Below are 20,820 nucleotides of genomic sequence, written 5' to 3' on the forward strand. Positions count from 1 at the left end.
CATTTCGGAAAAGTCACAGGAGAGAGGAAGACAGCAAAATACTGAAAATATTGGGGGTGAAAATGATTTCAGGACAGTTTGTTAGGAAAATGAAGGAAATGGAAATGTAATATTTATACAACTGAGTGAGTATAATTTTATGGAAGTGAAATTGGGTTCAACCAATTGATGACTGCTTTGACAAAGTAACTAGCATGTTAGATAACAAGGAAGACAATGGGTGTAGAACATTTTGTTACTCTAAATTTGGTCCGTGAAGTGCCCCATAAAAGATTACCGCATTAGATAAGCACATGTGGACTTGAATGTAATAGGTTAAAGCCAGGTGGTCAGATATGGGGCTTTATGGTGGCCGATTAGGAAAAGGGGAGATGCAACGAGACCTGGGTGTCATGGTAAACCAGTCATTGAAAGTAGGCATGCAGGTGAAAAAGTTACTTTTATAACTACTAAACCAGGTTCGCTTCTTAATAAACAGACACCACACAAACTGTTTGGTAGACCAGTTCACAACTTTACTTATTATCGGCCGATGGATGGGAGGGAGAACTCCAGTCAAGTGACCATTACAGACACTTGACCGTCCTCCGTCCACCACACTGAACAACAGAATTACATTGCCTTAAATAGGGTTTTTTTGTCCCCTTAGCACATTTCACAGACATTAGCCATGGTCAGAGGTACAGGAAAAGGTTTCCACAGAATGCATCACATCAAAGGCCTTTTGTTTACATAGTACAAGATAACATTGGCCATTTGGTTTACGACATTTTATCTTCACAGAGATCACCCAAGCTCTTTCGCTGCTTCCTCTCTGTCATTTGGTCCCTCATAAACATAGGCCATTTGGTTTATGGCATCTTACTTCAAAGATGTGACTAGCTGTTTCTTTCTCTGTCACTTCCTCACTTGGGAGACAATGTTATAGGATTTATTATCCCACACACCCGCAACCTGAGGCAAGCCTAATTTGAGACTAAATATAAGCTGTAAGCTAGCCCAGAAGCCAATTTAATATCTTCTTATATTTTAACTAAAATTCAGCTTCATCACAGGTGCAGCAGGCAGTGAGGAAAGCTAATGGTATGTTAGCATTCATAGCAAAAGGATTTGAGTATAGGAGCAGGGAGGTTCTACTGCAGTTGTACAGGGTCTTGGTGAGACCACACCTGGAGTATTGCGTACAGTTTTGGTCTCCTAATCGGAGGAAGGACATTCTTGCCATAGGGGGAGTACAGAGAAGGTTCACCAGACTGATTCCTGGGATGGCAGGACTTTCATATGAAGAAAGACTGGATACACTCGGCTTGTACACGCTAGAATTTAGTAGATTGAGGGGGGATCTTATAGAAACTTACAAAATTCTTAAGGGGTTGGAGAGGCTAGATGCAGGAAGCTTGTTCCCGATGTTGGGGAAGTCCAGAACTAGTGGACACAGTTTAAGGATAAAGGGGAAATCTTTTAGGACTGAGATGGGAAAAACATTTTTTACACAGAGAGTGGTGAATCTCTGGAATTCTCTGCCACAGAATGTAGTTGAGGCCAGTTCATTGGCTATATTTAAGAGGGAGTTAGATGTGGCCTTTGTGGCTAAAGGGATCAGGGGGTATGGAGAGAAGGCAGGTACGGGATACTGAGTTGGATGATCAGCCATGATCATATTGAATGGCGGTGCAGGTTCGAAGGGCCGAATGGCCTACTCCTGCACCTATTTTCTATGTTTATGTGTGGGCCAGATATATTGTCAGTGCAGAGGGGCTAGGAGTAAGATAATGTTTACATCCAGAGTCAAGGTCTGGAATAGTACTAGGTGTGCAGTGAAAGCTGGGACCAGGGGAGTGTTCAGCACTGGGAACCTAAGCAGGTAAGCAGCTATGATACAGGTAGAGCTCCTGAAGGACCGTGTTGGGGAACTGGAGAAGCAAGTGGATGACCTCCGGTTCGTCCGAGAAACTGAGTCGTTCCTCGACAAGTCCCACAGTAAGATTGTTGCACCTAATGTACTGGAAGAGAGAAGGTGGGAGACAGTGAGAAAGGGAGGGAAGCATGGAATGCCAACGTCCCCGGGTGTTGTACCTCTTGTGAACAGGTTCACCCACTTAGAAGCTGTCGGGACAGAAGACGTGTTTACATTGAGCGGCGGACTGGCTTGCGATGCGAATAGGGCTGTTGAGCCAAAACCCAAAAGGCCTAAGGCAGGCATGCCATTGTCATGGGAGACTCCATTGTGAGAGGTACGGACAGGGGTTTCTGCGGCAACAGACGGGATGCGAGGATGGTGTGCTGCCTTCCTGGTGCCAGGATCCAGGATGTCACGGACAGAGTGCAGAAAATCCTCAAGGGCGAAGGTGAACATCCGGAAGTGGTAGTGCATGTCGGCACAAACGATGTCGGAAAGAAGGGGATGAATATTCTGCAGCGTGACTTTAGAGAGCTCGGAAAAATGCTGAAAAGCAGGACCTCCAGGGTTGTTATCTCCGGTTTGCTTCCAGTTCCTCGTGCTGGTGAGAGCAGGAACAGGGAGATACGGGACCTGAACGTGTGGCTGAGGAACTGGTGCACGGGGCAGGGATTTAGATTCTTAGATCACTGGGATCTGTTTTGGGGTAAGGGGGAACTGTACAAAAGGGACGGATTGCATCTTAACAGGTATGTGACCAGCATTCTGGCAGGCAGGTTTGCCACTGCTACACGGGTGGTTTTAAACTGAATAAGGGGGGTGAGGTGTCGAATGGGATAGTGGAGGATGGAGATAAAGGGAAAGGGTTTCTTAAATGTGTGAGCGTAGAGACAGAGGGGTGTAAAATGAGGGTAGAAGCAATAGGTAGCAAGGTGAAAAGTAAAAGTGGCAGGCCGGCAAATCCAGGGCAAAAATCAAAAAGGGCCACTTTTCAGCATAATAGTATAAGGGGTAAGAGTGTTGTAAAAACAAGCCTGAAGGCTTTGTGTCTCAATGCAAGGAGCATTCGTAAAAAGGTGGATGAGTTGAATGTGCAGATTGCTATTAATGACTATGATATAGTTGGGATCACGGAGACATGGCTCCAGGGTGATCAAAGCTGGGAGCTGAACACCCAGGGATATTCAATATTCAGGAGGGATAGACAGAAAAGGAAAGGAGGTGGGGTAACGTTGCTGGTTACAGAACAGATTAACGCAATAGAAAGGAAGGACATTAGCTTTGAGGATGTGGAATCGATATGGGTAGAGCTGCGAAACACTAAGGGGCAGAAAACGCTAGTGGGAGTTGTGTACAGGCCACCTAACAGTAGTAGTGGAGTTGGGGATGGCATCAAACAGGAAATTAGAAATGCGTGCAACAAAGGTAAAACAGTTAAAATGGGTGACTTCAATCTACATATAGATTGGGTGAATCAAATTGGCAAGGGTGCTGAGGAAGAGGATTTCTTGGAATGTATGCGGGATAGTTTTCTAAACCAACATGTAGAGGAACCAACGAGAGAGCAGGCTATTCTAGACTGGGTATTGAGTAATGAGGAAGGGTTAGATAGCAGTCTTGTTGTGCGTGGCCCCTTGGGCAAGAGTGACCATAATATGGTTGAGTTCTTCATTAGGATGGAGAGTGACATCGTTAATTCAGAAACAAGGGTCCTGAACTTAAAGAAAGGTAACTTTGAGGGTATGAGACGTGAATTGGCCAAGATAGACTGGCGATTGATTCTTAATGGGTTGACGGTGGATATGCAATGGAAGGCATTTAAAGACTGCATGGATGAACAACAACAATTGTTCATCCCAGTTTGGCAAAAAAATAAATCAGGGAAGGTAGTGCATCCGTGGATAACAAGGGAAATCAGGGATAGTATCAAAACAAAAGATGAAGCGTATAAATTAGCCAGAAAAAGCAGCCTACCAGAGGACTGGGAGAAATTCAGAGACCAGCAGAGGAGGACAAAGGGCTTAATTAGGAAAGGGAAAATAGATTATGAAAGAAAACTGGCAGGGAACATAAAAACTGACTGCAAAAGCTTTTATAGATATGTGAAGAGAAAAAGATTAGTTAAAACAAATGTAGGTCCCTTGCAGTCAGAAACGGGTGAATTGATCATGGGGAACAAGGACATGGCAGACCAATTGAATAACTACTTTGGTTCTGTCTTCACTAAGGAAGACATAAATAATCTGCCGGAAATAGCAGGGGACCGGGGGTCAGAGATGGAGGAACTGAGTGAAATCCAGGTTAGCCGGGAAGTGGTGTTAGGTAAATTGAATGGATTAAAGGCCGATAAATCCCCAGGGCCAGATAGGCTGCATCCCAGAGTACTTAAGGAAGTAGCCCCAGAAATAGTGGATGCATTAGTGATAATTTTTCAAAACTCTTTAAATTCTGGAGTAGTTCCTGAGGATTGGAGGGTAGCTAATGTAACACCACTTTTTAAAAAGGGAGGGAGAGAGAAAACGGGGAATTATAGACCAGTTAGTCTAACGTCGGTAGTGGGGAAACTGCTAGAATCAGTTATTAAGGATGGGATAGCAGCACATTTGGAAAGTGGTGAAATCATTGGACAAAGTCAGCATGGATTTATGAAGGGTAAATCATGTCTGACGAATCTTATAGAATTTTTCGAGGATGTAACTAGTAGAGTGGATAAGGGAGAACCAGTGGGTGTGTTATATCTGGACTTTCAGAAGGCTTTCGACAAAGTCCCACATAAGAAATTAGTATACAAACTTAAAGCACACGGTATTGGGGGTTCAGTATTGATGTGGATAGAGAACTGGCTGGCAGACAGGAAGCAAAGAGTAGGAGTAAACGGGTCCTTTTCACAATGGCAGGCAGTGACTAGTGGGGTACTGCAAGGCTCAGTTCTGGGACCCCAGCTATTTACGATATATATTAATAATTTGGACGAGGGAATTGAATGCAACATCTCCAAGTTTGCGGATGACACGAAGCTGGGGGGCAGTGTTAGCTGTGAGGAGGATGCTAGGAGGCTGCAAGGTGACTTGGATAGGCTGGGTGAGTGGGCAAATGCATGGCAGATGCAGTATAATGTGGATAAATGTGAGGTTATCCACTTTGGTGGCAAAAACAGGAAAGTAGATTATTATCTGAATGATGGCCGATTAGGAAAGGGGGAGATGCAACGAGACCTGGGTGTCATGGTACACCAGTCATTAAAAGTAGGTATGCAGGTGCAGCAGGCAGTGAAGAAGGCGAATGGTATGTTAGCATTCATAGCAAAAGGATTTGAGTATAGGAGCAGGGAGGTTCTACTGCAGTTGTACAGGGTCTTGGTGAGACCACACCTGTTGTATTGCATGCAGTTTTGGTCTCCTAATCTGAGGAAAGACATTCTTGTCATAGAGGGAGTACAGAGAAGGTTCACCAGACTGATTCCTGGGATGTCAGGACTTTCATATGAAGAAAGACTGGAAAGACTCGGTTTGTACTCGCTAGAATTTAGAAGATTGAGGGGGGATCTTATAGAAACTTACAAAATTCTTAAGGGGTTGGACAGGCTAGATGCAGGAAGATTGTTCCCGATGTTGGGGAAGTCCAGAACAAGGGGTCACAGTTTAAGGATAAGGGGGAAATCTTTTAGGACCGGGATGAGGAAAACTTTTTTTCACACAGAGAGTGGTGAATCTCTGGAATTCTCTCCCGCAGATGGTAGTTGAGGCCAGTTCATTGGCTATATTTAAGAGGGAGTTAGATGTGGCCCTTGTGGCTAAAGGGATCAGGGGGTATGGAGAGAAGGCAGGTACAGGATACTGAGTTGGATGATCAGCCATGATCATGTTGAATGGCGGTGCAGGCTCGAAGGGCCGAATGGCCTACTCCTGCACCTATTTCCTATGTTTCTATGATCTGGTTAGTAAAGGGGGCCTGGTGTAAGGCGTGATTCAGGGTCAGGAATGAGAGAAGGTATGCAACTGGAGTCAGGGCCAGGAGTAGTACCAGGTGTGCAGTGAGACCCAGGTTGGTCAACATGGGCTAAGTATTTGATTATAATCTGATTTCCATACATGAATAAACTAAGATAATTCATGTGCTGCACCTGTTGACCAGAGCCTGACTCTAATGCGGAATGCAATTAGGAAGGTAATTAGCCTAACCTTATTCATAGCCAATCCAATTTAAAGCATAAATATTGCATTCAAGTGTAAGTTAGGTCTTTATTCTTTGGAGCGCAGAAGGTTAAGGGGGGACTTGATAGAAGTCTTTAAAATGATGAGTGGGATAGACAGACTTGACGTGGATAAGCTTTTCCCATTGAGAGTAGGGAAGATTCAAACAAGAGGACATGACTTGAGAATTAAGGGACAGAAGTTTAGGGGTAACATGAGGAGGAACTTGTTTACTCAGAGAGTGGTAGCTGTGTGGAATGAGCTTCCAGTGGAAGCAGGTTTGATTTTATCATTTAAAAATAAATTGGATAGATATATGGACGGGAAATGAATGAAGGGATATGGTCTGAGTGCAGGTTGATGGGACTAGGGGAGAATATGTCTTCGGCACGTACTAGAAGGGCAGAGATGGCCTGTTTCCGTGCTGTAATTGTTATATGTTATATGTTAAATGTATAGTCATTGGACTTTGCATTTCGGAAAAGTCCCAGCAGAGAGGAAGACAGCAAAATACTGAAAATATTGGGGGTGAAAATGATTTCAGGACAGTTTGTTAGGAAAATGAAGGAAATGGTAACAGAATACATAATCTGATTTCCATACATGAATATACTAAGATCATTCATGTGATCCGTCTGAAGAAGGGTTTCGGCCTGAAACGTTGCCTATTTCCTTCGCTCCATAGATGCTGCTGCACCCGCTGAGTTTCTATAAGATCCCCCCTCAATCTTCTAAATTCTAGCGTGTACAAGCCGAGTGTATCCAGTCTTTCTTCATATGAAAGTCCTGCCATCCCAGGAGTCAGTCTGGTGAACCTTCTCTGTACTCCCTCTATGGCAAGAATGTCTTTCCTCAGATTAGGAGACCAAAACTGTACGCAATACTCCAGGTGTGGTCTCACCAAGACCCTGTACAACTGCAGTAGAACCTCCCTGCTCTTGTACTCAAATCCTTTTGCTATGAATGCTAACATACCATTTGCTTTCTCTAGGTTATTGAAATCGAGGTTGTTCAGCCTGCTTAGTTGCTGATGAAAAATCGCTGCGACATTCGTTCGTTGCAATTATTTTTAAACTAAATTGGATTATTTAATTGCTATAGTAGATTAAAAATCATCCTCTAAAGCCGCGAACGCCGACAACGGGACGGATCTCACGTAGGGGACAAGGCAAGGTAGGCTGTTTATTTTTACATTAAAAAGTGCTTCTTAAGATCCCTTTATTCAAAATTTTAAGTTGCGAGAAGGTGAATTGGGCCCATCTGAACCGGCAGTATTTTTCATGCCGACATGGGCTTCAAATCCACTGCAATCGCAACATTCCAAACCAGCGCGTTCCACAAAATCCCACTCGCAAGCTGATTTAAATGGCAATTAATTTACAGCAGTTAAACACTGAATTCCTTCCATTTGGCCTATAAATTAATGACAATGAGATTTAAAAATCATGTTTTATTGCAAATTATTTTGTGAATGTTCTTTGGACACTTAGGCTATTTAAAAATGTAAATCTTTTCTTAAGAAATGGATAGATGTTTAGATCTAGTAATTGAACATTGGAATTAGCTACAATAACGATATAACATATAATAATTACAGCACGGAAACAGGCCGTGCAGTAATTGCAATTGGGTAACTAACTAATTATATGCTTTAATTTCAGGTCATCCAAGTAAGATTGTTTAATATTTGTTTCAGAATGCTTCAATCGATAATAACTGAAAATGTCTTTCATTTCGCTTAATTTTTAAGAAAGTTATGGCCATTTCACTGTCCTCGATCACAGCTTTTGTGTTAAGTCAATGGAAAAGCAATAGGGAACAAGATGCTAATTCCCGAGTGTGAAAATGGCCATCACTTTTTTAATACTGAAGATATGAAAGTGAATTAGGTGTCAAATTAAACTTCTTTTTGTGCTTTATCTGATGGGATAAATTGCAGACTTGATTTTTTAAATCTCAAAATGTTGTAACATTGCTACATATTTAAAATGCATCAGTATAAATACAAGTCTACAGTGCATGGATAGATATGTCCCTGTACATAAACTCGCAATAGGCCCATAGCCCTTTATTGATTGCTTTCTCTATCTCTCTATATATCTTTCTTTCCCTCTCTCTCTGTCTCTCTCTTTGACTCTTTTTTCGTTCTCTCCCTGTCTCCCTCATTTGTCTCTCTCTGTCTGTCTCACTCTCTTTCTCTGACTCGCGCTTGTTTCTCTGTCTCTGTCTCTCTCTCTCTCTCTCTCTCTGTCTCTCTCTGTCTCTCTCTGTCTCTCTCTCTGTCTCTGTCTCTCTCTGTCTCTCTCTGTCTCTCTCTGTCTCTCTCTCTGTCTCTCTCTGTCTCTCTCTGTCTCTCTCTGTCTCTACACTCTATGACCAAGTGACTGCAGCATTTTACCTGCAGTGTGGGGGCAGCATGATCATCATGATGAAGTAGTAGATGTGAATCCACAGCCGTCGCCGCCGCCGCCCAGTTGTTGTTGTTGTTGTTATTGTTGTTGTTGTTGTTGTTGTTGTTGTCCCGCGCCTTCACATTTAAAAACAAACCGCCATCTTGCAGCTTCCTGCTGAAGCAACGGCCTCGCACTGGCGGTGACGTCATTGCGCAGGGCGGGCGGGACAGGCGGGCGGGGCGGGTGGACGTCACGGCGCAGGGCGGGCATGGCGGTGAACGTCACGGCGCAGGGCGAGCGGGGCGGTGAACGTCACGGCGCAGAGTGGGCGGAACAGGGGGACGTCACTGCGCAGGGCGGGGCGGTGGACGTCACCAAAGATGCAGACAGTTGACGGACGGACGGGCGGGCGGTTGCCCGATGGTCCAGGTCCGCGCGGCGGCTCCACGTCACCGTCACCGTCACCGTCACCGTCACCGTCACCGTCACCGTCACCGTCACCGTCACCGTCACCGTCACCGTCACCGTCACCGTCAACCCTCCCTCACCTGCAGCCTCCAGTCTCCGGCCTCGCACCGGGGCCCAAACTCACTCACTCACTGTCCGCACCCGCCCGGCCGCCCGGCGCTGGGGTTGGCGCTTGGAGCCGAGTGTCGGGGAGTTGAAGTCCAGTGGGTCCGTGGCGGGGGGGTGAGGGGTCAGTGGGGGGGGGGGGGGTGAGGGGTCAGTGGAGGGGGGGGGTGAGGGGTCAGTGAGGGGGGGGGGGGGTGAGGGGTGTTTTGTGGGTCAGTGGGGGGGGGTGTGAGGGGAGTTTGTGGGTCAGTGCGGGGGGGGGGGTGAGGGGAGTTTGTGGGTCAGTGCGGGGGGGGGGGTGAGGGGTGTTTGTGGGTCAGTGGGGGGGTGAGGGGTGTTTGTGGGTCAGTGCGGGTGAGGGGAGGTTGAGGGGAAACGGACACCTCGTCCACGATCCCGGCGGCCGCTGCTAGCAATGTTACAACATTTTGAGATTTTTAAAATCAAGTCTGTAATTTATCCCATCAGATAAAGCATAAAAAGAAGTTTAATTTGACAACTAATTCACTTTCATATCTTCAGTATTAAAAAAGTTATGGCCATTTTCATACTCGGGAATTAGCATCTTGTTCCCTATTGATTTTCCATTGACTTAACACAAAAGCTGTGATCGAGGACAGTCAAAAGCCCATAATTTCTTTCAGTTCTCTTAATTTTTAATAAAGTTATGGCCATTTCACTGTACTTGATCACAACTTTTGTGTTAAATTGCAGACTTGATTTTAAAAATCTCAAAATGTTGTAGCATTGCTACTGACTCCCCCTCACCCCCGCACTGACCCACAAACACCCCTCACCCCGCCTCTCCCCCACTCACCCCCGCACTGACCCACAAACACCCCTCACCCCGCCTCTCCCCCACTCACCCCCGCACTGACCCACAAACACCCCTCACCCTCCCCCACTCACCCCCGCACTGACCCACTCACTCCCCCACCCTGCACTGATCCCCCACTTCCCCTCCCCCCCTTCAGGCACCAGTAATGTTGCCGCGTTAGTAATGTGCTGTTTGCCAGATTGTTGACCCTCTGTGTTTCCTCCTGCAGGGTTTAGGAGCCGTTGTTGTGGACGGAGAGACGGGGACGTGAGCGGCCATTGAGTGCGGCCAGGGTGTCGGTGAGTCCCCCCCCCCCCTGGTGCGGGAGTAGAGTCGGGGATGAGTGGGAGCGGTGCGGACTGAGAGACACACACACAGACAGAGAGAGAGACAGACGGGGAGAGAGAGATAGCGAGAGTGAGAGAGACATAAAGAGAGAGAGAGACAGCGACACAGGGAGAGAGAGAGACACAGAGATACAGAGTGAGACCGAGAGAGATACAGAGTGAGACCGAGAGAGAGACAGCAAGGGGGGAGAGAGAGACCGAGAGAGATACAGAGAGACAGAGTGTCAGAGACAGAGAGAGAGAGATAGTGAGACTGAGAGAGACACAGTGAGAGACAGAGAGGGGGAGGGAGAGAGAGACAGATAGGGAGAGAGATACCGACAGAGAGAGAGGGAGAAAGAGGGAGAGACAGACACAGCGGGAAAGAGACAGAGAGAAAGACACTGAGAAAGAGACAGACAGACAGAGAGAGGGGCAAAGAGTGAGAGAGAGGTAGAGCGAGAGAGACACAGAGGGAGAGACGGAGGGAGGTACAGAGAGAGAGAGAGATATACAGAGAGAGGGGGGGAGACAGAGATAGGGAGAGAGACAAAGAGAGAGAGTCAGACAGACAGACATACAGAAATACAGAGAGTGAGAGACAGAGTGAGACACACAGGGGAAAGTGAGAAACAGAGACAGACAGACAGATGAAGAGACAGGGAGGGAGGGGCAGAGTGAGAAAGACATAGACACAGAGAGAGTGAGACAGAGGGAAGGAGCAAGAGAGAAGCAGACAAACAGCGAGAGAGAGAGAGCGAGACAGACAGAGAGAGAGAAACAGACAGGCAGCGAAAGAGAGACAGCGAGAAACAGAGAGAGAGAGGGAGAGAGAAAGAAAAATGAGTGACAGACACGGAGAAAGATACATTTACTACAGTTTTTACTACAGGGAGAGTGAGAAAGAGAGACAGAGGGAGAGAGACAGAGAGAGGGGACAGTGAGAGATAGAGGGATACAGTGACAGGGAGAGAGGAGAGAGGGACAGTGAGAGAGTGAGAGAGAGAAACACAGAAAGAGAGCCACATATAGGGAGAGAGAGAGAGAGAGACAGATTGAGAGGGACAGTGAGAAAAAGAGAGAGAGAGAGACGGGGAGAGAGACAGTGGAAGAGAGATACAGAGACAGAGAGATACAGGGGCAGCGAGAGAGAGCGACAGATACTCAGAGAGAGACACGGAGAGAGAGAGACATTGAGAGACAGAGTGGGAGAGGCACAGAGAGAGAGGGGGCAGAGACAGCGAGAGAGATACAGAGGGGGGGGGAGAGATACAGATAGAGATAGATACCGATAGAGAGAGAGAGAGAGAGAGGAAGAGAAAGTGAGAGACATAAATGGAGAGAGAGACATAATCAGAGAGAGAGAGAGAGAGAAAGAGAGCGACAGAGACAGAGGGGGAGTGAAAGAGAGACACACAGAGGAAGAGAGAGAGAGACAACGAGAGATACAGATATATAGAGAGAGAGAGACAGGGAGAGAGACACACAAACAGAGAAACAGGGAGAGAAAGAGAGATGCAGAGAGAGAGAGTGAGAGAGAGACAGACAGAGCGTGAGAGAGGTAAAGAGACAGAGAGAGATGAGGCAGAGAGACAGAGGGAGAAAGAGATACAGAGACAGAAAGAGAGAGCGGGGGGAGAGAGAGTGAGAAACAGAGAGAGAGAGACAGAGTGAGAGGGAGAGACAGGCAGAGAGACGGAGAGAGAAAGAAAGAGAGGGTCATACATACAGAGAGAGAGAGAGAGACAGAGAGGGAGACGGGAGAGAGAAAGGGAAAGAGAGACAGACAGAGGGAGAGAGAGTCAGAGACGGAGCAGAGAGAGAGTCAGACAGAGAGAGAGAGAGAGAGACAGAGATACCGAGAGAGAGGCAGAGATACAGAGTGAGACTGAGAGAGGAAGAGAGGGAGACAGATAGGGAAAGAGATAAACAGATGGACAGAGAGACAGACAGAGAGAGGGAGACACACACAGATAGAGAGAGAGAGATAGGCAGAGAGTGGTGAGGAGAGAGGTACAGAGCGAGGGAGAGAGAGGGGGAGAGGGAGATATAGAGACAGAGAGGAGTATAAGCTTGAGGAGTATAAAGAATGTAAAAAGAATCTTAAGAAAGAAATTAGAAAAGCTAAAAGAAGATATGAGGTTGCTTTGGCAAGTAAGGTGAAAGTAAATCCAAAGGGTTTCTACAGCTATATTAATAGCAATAGGATAACGAGGGATAAAATTGGTCCATTGGAGAGACAGAGTGGACAGCTATCTGCAGAGCCAAAAGAGATGGGGGAGATATTGAACAATTTCTTTTCTTCGGTATTCACCAAGGAGAAGGATATTGAATTATGTAAGGAAAACAAGTAGAGTAGCTATGGAAACTATGAGGATCAAAGAAGAGGAAGTACTGACACTTTTGAAAAATATAAAAGTGGATAAGTATCCAGGTCTTGGCAGGATATTCCCTAGGACATTGAGGGAAGTTAGTGTGGAAATAGCAGGGGCTATGACAGAAATATTTCAAATGTCATTAGAAACGGGAATGGTGCCGGAGGATTGGCGTACTGCGCATGTTGTTCCATTGTTTAAAAAGGGTTCTAAGAGTAAACCTAGCAATTATAGACCTGTTAGTTTGACGTCAGTGGTGGGCAAATTAATGGAAAGGATACTTAGAGATAATATATATAATCATCTGGATAAACAGGGTCGGATTGGGAACAGTCAACGTGGATTGGTGCCTGGGAGGTCATGTTTGACTAATCTTGAATTTTCTGAAGAGGTTACTAGGGAAATGGATGGTAAAGCAGTGGATGTTGTCTATATGGACTTCAGTAAGGTCTTTGACAAGGTTCCACATGGAAGGTTGGTTAAGAAGATTTAATTGTTGGGTATTAATCGTGGAGTAGCAAGATGGATTCAACAGTGGCTGAATGGGAGATACCACAGAGTAATGGTGGATAACTGATTGTCAGGTTGGAGGCCGGTGACTAGTGGGATGCCTCAGGGATCTGTGTTGGGTCCACTGTTGTTTGTCATATACATCAATGATCTGGATGATGGTGTGGTAAATTGGATTAGTAAGTATGCAGATAATACTAAGGTATGTTGTGTTGTGGATAATGAAGTAGATTATCAAAATCTACAGAGATTTAGGCCATTTGGAAGAATGGGCTGAAAGATGGCAGATGGAGTTTAATGCTGTTAAGTGTGAGGTGCTACATCTTGGCAGGACAAATCAAAATAGGACGTACATGGTAAATGGTAGCGAATTGAGGAATGCAGTTGAACAGAGGGATCTAAGAATAACTGTATAGTTCCCTGAAGGTGGAATCTCATGTAGATAGGGTGGTAAAGAAAGCTTTTGGTGTGCTGGCCTTTATAAATCAGAGCATTTAGTATAGAATTTTGGATGTAATGTTAAAATTGTACAAGGCATTGTTGAGGCCAATTCTGGAGTATGGTGTACAATTTTGGTCGCCAAATTATAGGAAGGATGTCAACAAAATAGAGAGAGTACAGAGGAGATTTACTAGAATGTTGTCTGGGTTTCAGCACCTAAGTTACAGAGAAAGGTTGAAGAAGTTAGGTCTTTATTCTTTGGAGCGCAGAAGGTTAAGGGGGGACAATAGAGGTCTTTAAAATGATGAGAGGGATAGACAGAGTTGACGTAGATAAGCTTTTCCCATTGAGAGTACGGAAGATTCAAACAAGAGGACATGACTTGAGAATTAAGGGACAAAAGTTTAGGGGTAACATGAGGGGGAACTTCTTTACTCAGAGAGTGGTGGCTGTGTGGAATGAGCTTCCATAGGAAGTGGTGAAGGCAGGTTCGTTTTTATCATTTAAAAATTAATTGGATAGGTATATGGACGGGAAAGGAATGGAGGGTTATGGTCTGAGTGCAGGTAGATGGGACTAGGGGAGAATACGTGTTCGGCACGGACTAGAGAGAGAGAGTGACAGAGAGAAAGGGGGAGACAGACACAGAGGGACAGGGAGAGACAGGCAGAGAGAGAGGGAAAGAGAGAGAGAGAGACACAGACATACAGAGAGAGAGAGGGAGAGGCAGAGACAGAGAGAGAGACAGGGGAGATAGAAAGAGACAGACACAGGGAGAGAAAGAGAGACAGAGAGAGAGAGACTCAGAGATACAGAGTGAGACCGAGAGATAGATACAGATAGCGAGAGACAGAGGGAGAGAGAGACCGAGGGAGAGGGAGAGACAGTGGGAGAGAGATACAGACAGACAGAGGGACAGACAGATATTCTCAGAGAGAGAGAGAGAGATAGACTAGGAGAGAGTGAGAAACCGAGAGAGAGAGATACAGATACAGGGGGAGACACAGAGGGAGAGAGAGCAAGAGACATAGAGAGAGACAGACAGAGAGTGACAGAGAGAGAAAGACAGTGAGAAAGAGCGAGAGATAGACAGAGAGTCCGAGAGGGAGAGAGAAAGAGAAAGAGAGAAGCACACATACAGAGAGAGACAGAGAAAGAGAGAGAGTGAGACCCTGAGAGAGAGAGAGTGAGACCGAGAGAGAGAGAGACAGGGGAGAGAAAGAATGAGTGACAGACACAGAGGGAGAGACAGAGAATTACAGATACAGAGCGAGAGAGAGAAACAGACACAGACACAGGGAGAGAGAGAGACAGACACAGAGAGGGAGAGAGACAGAGAGATACAGATACAGAGAGAGGGAGCGGGAGAGAGACACACACACACACACACAGAGCGAGAGACAGAGAGAGGGAGAGAGACAGACAGAGATACTCAGATAGACTAAGAGAGACAGTGAGAGACTGAGAAAGAGAAAGAGTGAGAGAGAGGGGGAGATAGAGAGAGGGGGACAGAAAGAGACAGACACAGGGAGGGAGAGAGACACAGAGAGAGAGTGGGAGAGACACACACACACACACACACACACACACACACAAACAGAGCGAGAGACAGAGAGGTACAGAGACGGGGAGAGAGAGACAGAAAGATGGGGGGGAGGAAGACAGAGGACGAGAGATGCAGATACAGAGAGAAAGTGATAGAGGGAGAGAGGGAAGGAGAGACGGGGATAGCAGAGAGAGGGAGAGAGAACAAGTAAGAGAGACATACAGAGGGAGAGACAGTGAGAGAAAGAGAGGGGAGAGAGAAAGTGAGACACACACAGAGGGAGAGAGAGAGACAGACATAAAGAGTGACAGTGAGAGAGAGAGAGAGAGAGACAGGGGAGAGAGGAAGAGACAGCCACAGAGAGAAAGAGAGACAGGCACAGAGAGAGACTCAGAGACAGAGAGTCGGAGAGAGACAGAGAGAGAAACAGAGAGAGTGACAGACAGAAAGAGGGAGAGATACGGATAGACAGGGATACAGAGAGGGGGAGAGAGAGAGATACAGAGTGTGACCGAGAGAGAGAGAAAGAGAAAAAGACAGAGAGGGACACACAGAGAGAGAGGGAGAGACACACAGGGAGAGAGACAGAGACAGACAACGAGGGATATACAGATACAGGGAGAGGGAGAGAGACAGACACAGAGGGAGAGAGAGAGGGATAGAGACAGAGAGAGAGGCAGAGAGAGATGGCGAAAGAGAGAGACAGGCAGAGAGTGAGGACAGAGGGGGAGAGAGACAGAGAGAGTGAGAGAGAGACACAGAGAGAAGGGAGAGAGAGAGCGATACACACAGTGGGGGAGAGAGTGAGAGACAGACAGAGAACGTGACAGAGAGAGACAGATAGAGAGACATACAGAAACAGAGAGAGACAGGGAGGGAGACAAAAGAGAGACAGTGAAAAAGAGATAGACAGAGAGAGAGAGAGAGAGAGAGAGAGAAAGAGAGAAGCAGACAAACAGCGTGAGAGAGACAGAGAGAGAGAGACAGAGAGAAATAGAGACAGGTTCAAGTGAGTTTATTGTCATGTGTCCCTGATAGGACAATGAAATTCTTGCTTTGCTTCAGCACACAGAACATAGTAGGCATTGACTACAAAACAGATCAGTGTGTCCATATACCTTAATATAAATATATACACATGAATAAATTAACTGATAAAGGGCAAATAACAGATAATGGGTTATTAATAATCAGAGTTTTGTCCGAGCCAGGTTTAATAGCCTGATGGCTGTGGGGAAGTAGCTTTTTCCTGAATCTGGTTGTTGCAGTCTTCAGGCTCCTGTACCTTCTACCTGAAGGTAGTGGGGAGATGAGTGTGTGGCCAGGATGGTGTGGGTCTTTGATGATACTGCCAGCCTTTTTGAGGCAGCGACTGTGATAGATCCCCTCGATGGAAGGAAGGTCCGAGCCGATGATGGACTACTTTTTGTAGTCTCTTCCTCTCCAGGGCGCTCAAGTTGCCGAACCAAGCCACGATGCAACCGGTCAGCATGCTCTCTACTGTGCACCTGTAGAAGTTAGAGAGAAACAGAGAGAGGGGGAGATAAAGAAAAGGATTAATAGAGGGAGAGAGAGATACAGATACTTAGAGATACAGATACAGAGAGTGAGAGAGAAACAGAGAGAGAGTTACAGAGACAGAGAGTGACAGAGAGAGATAAATAGAGAGAGAGAGAGGGACAGTGTGAGAGCGAGAGAGTGAAACGGAGAGAGAGAGACAGAGAGCGAGAGAGACGCAGTGAGAAAGAGAGGGGTAGAGAGAGACAGGCAGATACTAAGAGAGAAAGACAGGGAGAGATAGTGATAGACAGAGAGTAACAGATAGAGAGACATACAGAGACAGAGTGAGAAAGAGAGATAGACAGGGAGAGTGAGAAAGAGAGAGGGGGAAACAGAAGCAGACATACAGAGAGGGAGATAGTGAGCGAGAGAGAGAGAGAGACACAGAAACAGACAGAGAAAGAGGGTGTCAGAAAGAGAGAGAAACAAACAGACAGGGCGAGAGAGAGAGAGAGAAAGAGAGTGAGTGACAGTGCGACAGAGAGAGAGAGAGACAAGAGGGGGGAAAGAAAGTGACAGACACAGAGGGGGAGAGAGAGACAGAGAGAAACAGAGACAGGCACAGGGAGAGAGAGAGGGACTGAGAGAGAGGGAGACAAAGTGTGAGACAGAGAGAGACACAGAGGGAGAGAGGTATATAGACAGAGAGTGAGAGAAAGAAGGGAGAGAGACAGCGAGAGGGGAAGAGAAAGAAAAAGTGACAGATACAGAAGGTGAGAGAGGGACACAGAGACAGGGACAGAGAGCGACAGATAGAGAGACGGAGATAGATAGATGGGGAGAGAGAGGTACAGAGAGAGAGACAGAGAGAAGGGGGAGACAGAGAGAGAGAGACATACAGAGGGTTAGAGAGCGAGAGACGGAGAGTGAGAGACAGTGAGAAAGAGAGAGTGATAGACAGAGAGGGAGAGAGAAAGAGAGAAGCAGACATACAGAGAGAGAGAGACAGACACACGGAGAAAGAGAGAGACAGCAAGAGAAAGACAGAGAGAGAGAGAGAGACAGACAGACACAGAGGGGGAGAGAAAGAAAGAGAGACAGACAGAGGGAGAGAGAGAGTGAGACAGAGAGAGCGAGGCTGAGAGAAACAGAGAGAAAGAGAAAGATAGACACACAAAGGGAGACAGAGAGAGAGAGAGAGTGAGTAAGAGAGAGATAGTGTGAGAGGCAGAGACAGAGAGAGAGGGAGAGAGATACAGACAGAGATACTCAGAGAGGTAGACAGTGAGAGAGAGGCAGAGAGAGAGAGGTGCATAGTCAGAGAGAGAGAGGGGGAGAGACAGAGAGAGAGGCAGAGAAAGAGTGCCAGAGAGAGAGATAGAGACAGGGATAGGGAGAGAGAGAGACACACACACAGAGGGGGAGAGAAATAAAAAGTGAGAGAGAGAGTGACCGAGACAGACAGAGAGACAGACAGATATACTCCGAGAGAGAGAGAGACGGAGTAGGGGAGACAGAGAGAGAGAGAGCGATACAGAGGCGGGAGAGGCAGAGAGAAAGAAACAGAGAGAGAGATGGAGGGATGGAGAAAGAGAAACAGAGACAGACACAGGGAGAGAAAGAGACAGTAAGAGAGATACAGATACAGAGAGATAGACTGACAGAGAAAGACAGAGAGAGAGACAGAGAGGGGGACAGTGAGAGATACAGGGACAGAGAGAGAGAGAGAGAGAGAGAGAGGGGCAGTGAGTGACAGAGAGAACCAGAGAGAGAGAGAAGAGAAAGAGATACAGAGAGAGAGAGAGAGACGGACACGGAAGGAGAGAGACAACGAGAGATACAAATACAGAGAGAGATACAGAGAGAGAGAGTGAGAGACAGATAGATCGAGAGAGAGAGAGAGACAGAGGGAGAGAGAGAGAGAGAGAGACAAGAGAATAGACAGAGAGAGAGAGGACAGAGCAGAGAGAGAAGAGAGAGAGAGAGAGAGACAGAGAGATGGAGAGAGACAGAGAGAGATAGCAAGAGAGGCAGACAGAGAGGGAGAGAGAGAGAGACAGAAGTGAGAGCGAGTGCTGGAGTAATTCAGTGGGTCAGGCAGCATGTGTGGAGAAGATAGACACAAAGTGCTGGAGTAACTCAGCGGGTCAGGCAGCATCTGTGGAGAGAATGAATGGGTGACATTTTTTTGTCAAGACCATTCTTTAATTTAGTTTAGAGATGCAGCGTGGAAACAGGTCTTTCAGCCCGCGGAGTCTGCGCCGACCAGCGATCACCCCGTACACTAGCACTATCCTACGCACATTAGGGACAATTTAACAATTTTGCAGAGACCGATTAATCTACAATCCTGAACGTCTTTGAAATGTTGGAGGAAACCGGAGCACCCGGAGTAAAAACCCACGCAGGTCAAGGGGAGAACGTACAAACTCCACACAGACAGCACCCGTAGTCAGGATCGAGCCCGGGTCTCTGGCGGTGAGGCAGCAACTGTACCGCTGCACCACTGTGCCACGCAGAATTATATAATGGTTTCCCCCGCCATAAACGCACCCAATATGTGCTAATAATGTACTGTTTGCCAGCTTGTTGACCCTCTGTGTTCCCCTCCTGCAGGGTTTAGGAGTCGTTGCTGTGGATGGAGAGACGGGGACGTGAGCAGCCATTGAGGGGGACCAGGGTGCCGGTGAGCCCCTTCCCCCCATCTGCTCGGTGTGCGGGCTGAGCTTCGAGCTGCTGAGCTGCGATGGAGGACCACATGACGGGACACAACAAGGAGAAGCGTTATGAGTGTGACGTGTGTGGCAAGGCCTGTCAGTACCCGAGCGAGCTGGAGACCCACCAGCGGGTGCACACGGGAGAACGCCCCTTCGACTGCTCGGAGTGCGGCAAGAGCTTCACCCGCTCCGGCCACCTGCTGCGGCACAACCGCGTGCACTCCGGCGAGAGGCCCTTCACCTGCTCCGACTGCGGCAAGAACTTCAAGATGGCACAACACCTGAAGTTGCACTGGCGGGTGCACAGCAGTGAGCGGCCTTTCACCTGCTCCGACTGCGGGAAAGGCTTCAAGTCGTCCTCGCACCTGAAGGAGCACAAGTGCCTGCACACCAGGGAGCAGCCCTACACCTGCAGCGACTGTGGCAAGGGCTTCATCCGCACAAGGAACCTGCTGGTGCACCAGCGCACCCACACCGGCGAGCGCCCCTACACCTGCGCCCAGTGCGGCAAGGCCTTTAACCATTCCAGTTACCTGCTGGTACACCAGCGCACCCACACCGGCGAGCGCCCCTACACATGCTCCCAGTTCGGCAAGGCCTTCAACCATTCCAGTCATCTGCTGGTGCACCAGCGCACCCACACCGGCGAGCGCCCCTACACCTGCGCCCAGAGCGGCAAGGGCTTCACCGGTTCCTCCAAGCTGCTGTCCCATCAGCGGGTGCATGCCGGCGACCGTCCCATCCCCAGCCCGGTGTGTGGAGAGCGCTTTGTCATGGCTTCCCACGCCCTGCCTCACCAACGCATGCACACCAATGGCCAGCCCTACGACTGCCCGTACTGCGCTGAGGAGTTTGACAGCTCGCGGGGGTTGCGGCAGCACCGGCGGGTCCACGCGCACGAGCAGCTGCTCCCACTGTGACAAGAGAGCACGGGGGCTGCGGGAGCACCAGCGGATACACACCGGAGAGAGACCCTTTGTGTGCGATGAGTGTGGCAAGGCAGGGCTTGTACGGTCCTTGAAAGTCCTGGAATTTGAAACTGTTTCAAGGCCCTGAAAGTCCATGGATTTATCATAGGTCCTTGTAAGTCCTTGAAAATGTACTTTATCTGATAAAAGTATTAATTCAAGCAGTAATGCGGCGTTTATTCAACATTTATAATGGGCAATTTTATTAAAAGTCGGGAAAGATTGTTAGATATGTTTGCTAATGACGTTCCCTGTCGGAGGGAGGGGAGGAGAGTCAGACCAGGCTGTCTGCATCGTGAGGTTGTGGGCCTGGTGCTGAGATGACGGCTCTGGCCCGCTGGTGGCCGATGGAGTGTGATGGTGTGGATTAGTGTGTGTGTGTGGGTGTGTATGTGTGGGAGTGTGTGTGTGTGGGTGAATGTGTGTGTGGGGGTGAGTGTGTGTGTGGGGGTGAGTGTGTGTGTGGGTGAGTGTGTGGCTGAGTGTAAGTGTGGGAGGGAGTGTAAGGGAGTGTGGGGATGAGTGGGTGAGGGAGTGTGTGGAAGTGTGGGAGAGAGTAGG

The 20,820-nt window shown here is 47.6% G+C and overlaps 1 protein-coding gene across 1 annotated transcript in view; it reads left to right on the forward strand.

Moving 5' to 3' along the window:
• Window positions 1-20,423, forward strand: part of LOC116969667 (zinc finger protein 883-like) — an 84,200-nt gene extending 63,777 nt beyond the window's left edge. Inside the window, exon 4 of the mRNA XM_033016466.1 lies at window positions 19,357-20,423. Coding sequence (XP_032872357.1) covers window positions 19,357-20,211 — 855 coding nt within the window. The 3' untranslated portion in view covers window positions 20,212-20,423. The remainder of the gene's footprint in view (window positions 1-19,356) is intronic.
• Window positions 20,424-20,820: the final 397 nt, after the last annotated feature.

This window comes from Amblyraja radiata, unplaced genomic scaffold (assembly GCF_010909765.2).
Source record: "Amblyraja radiata isolate CabotCenter1 unplaced genomic scaffold, sAmbRad1.1.pri S98, whole genome shotgun sequence".
In the NCBI taxonomy this organism is placed as follows: Eukaryota; Metazoa; Chordata; class Chondrichthyes; order Rajiformes; family Rajidae; genus Amblyraja; species Amblyraja radiata.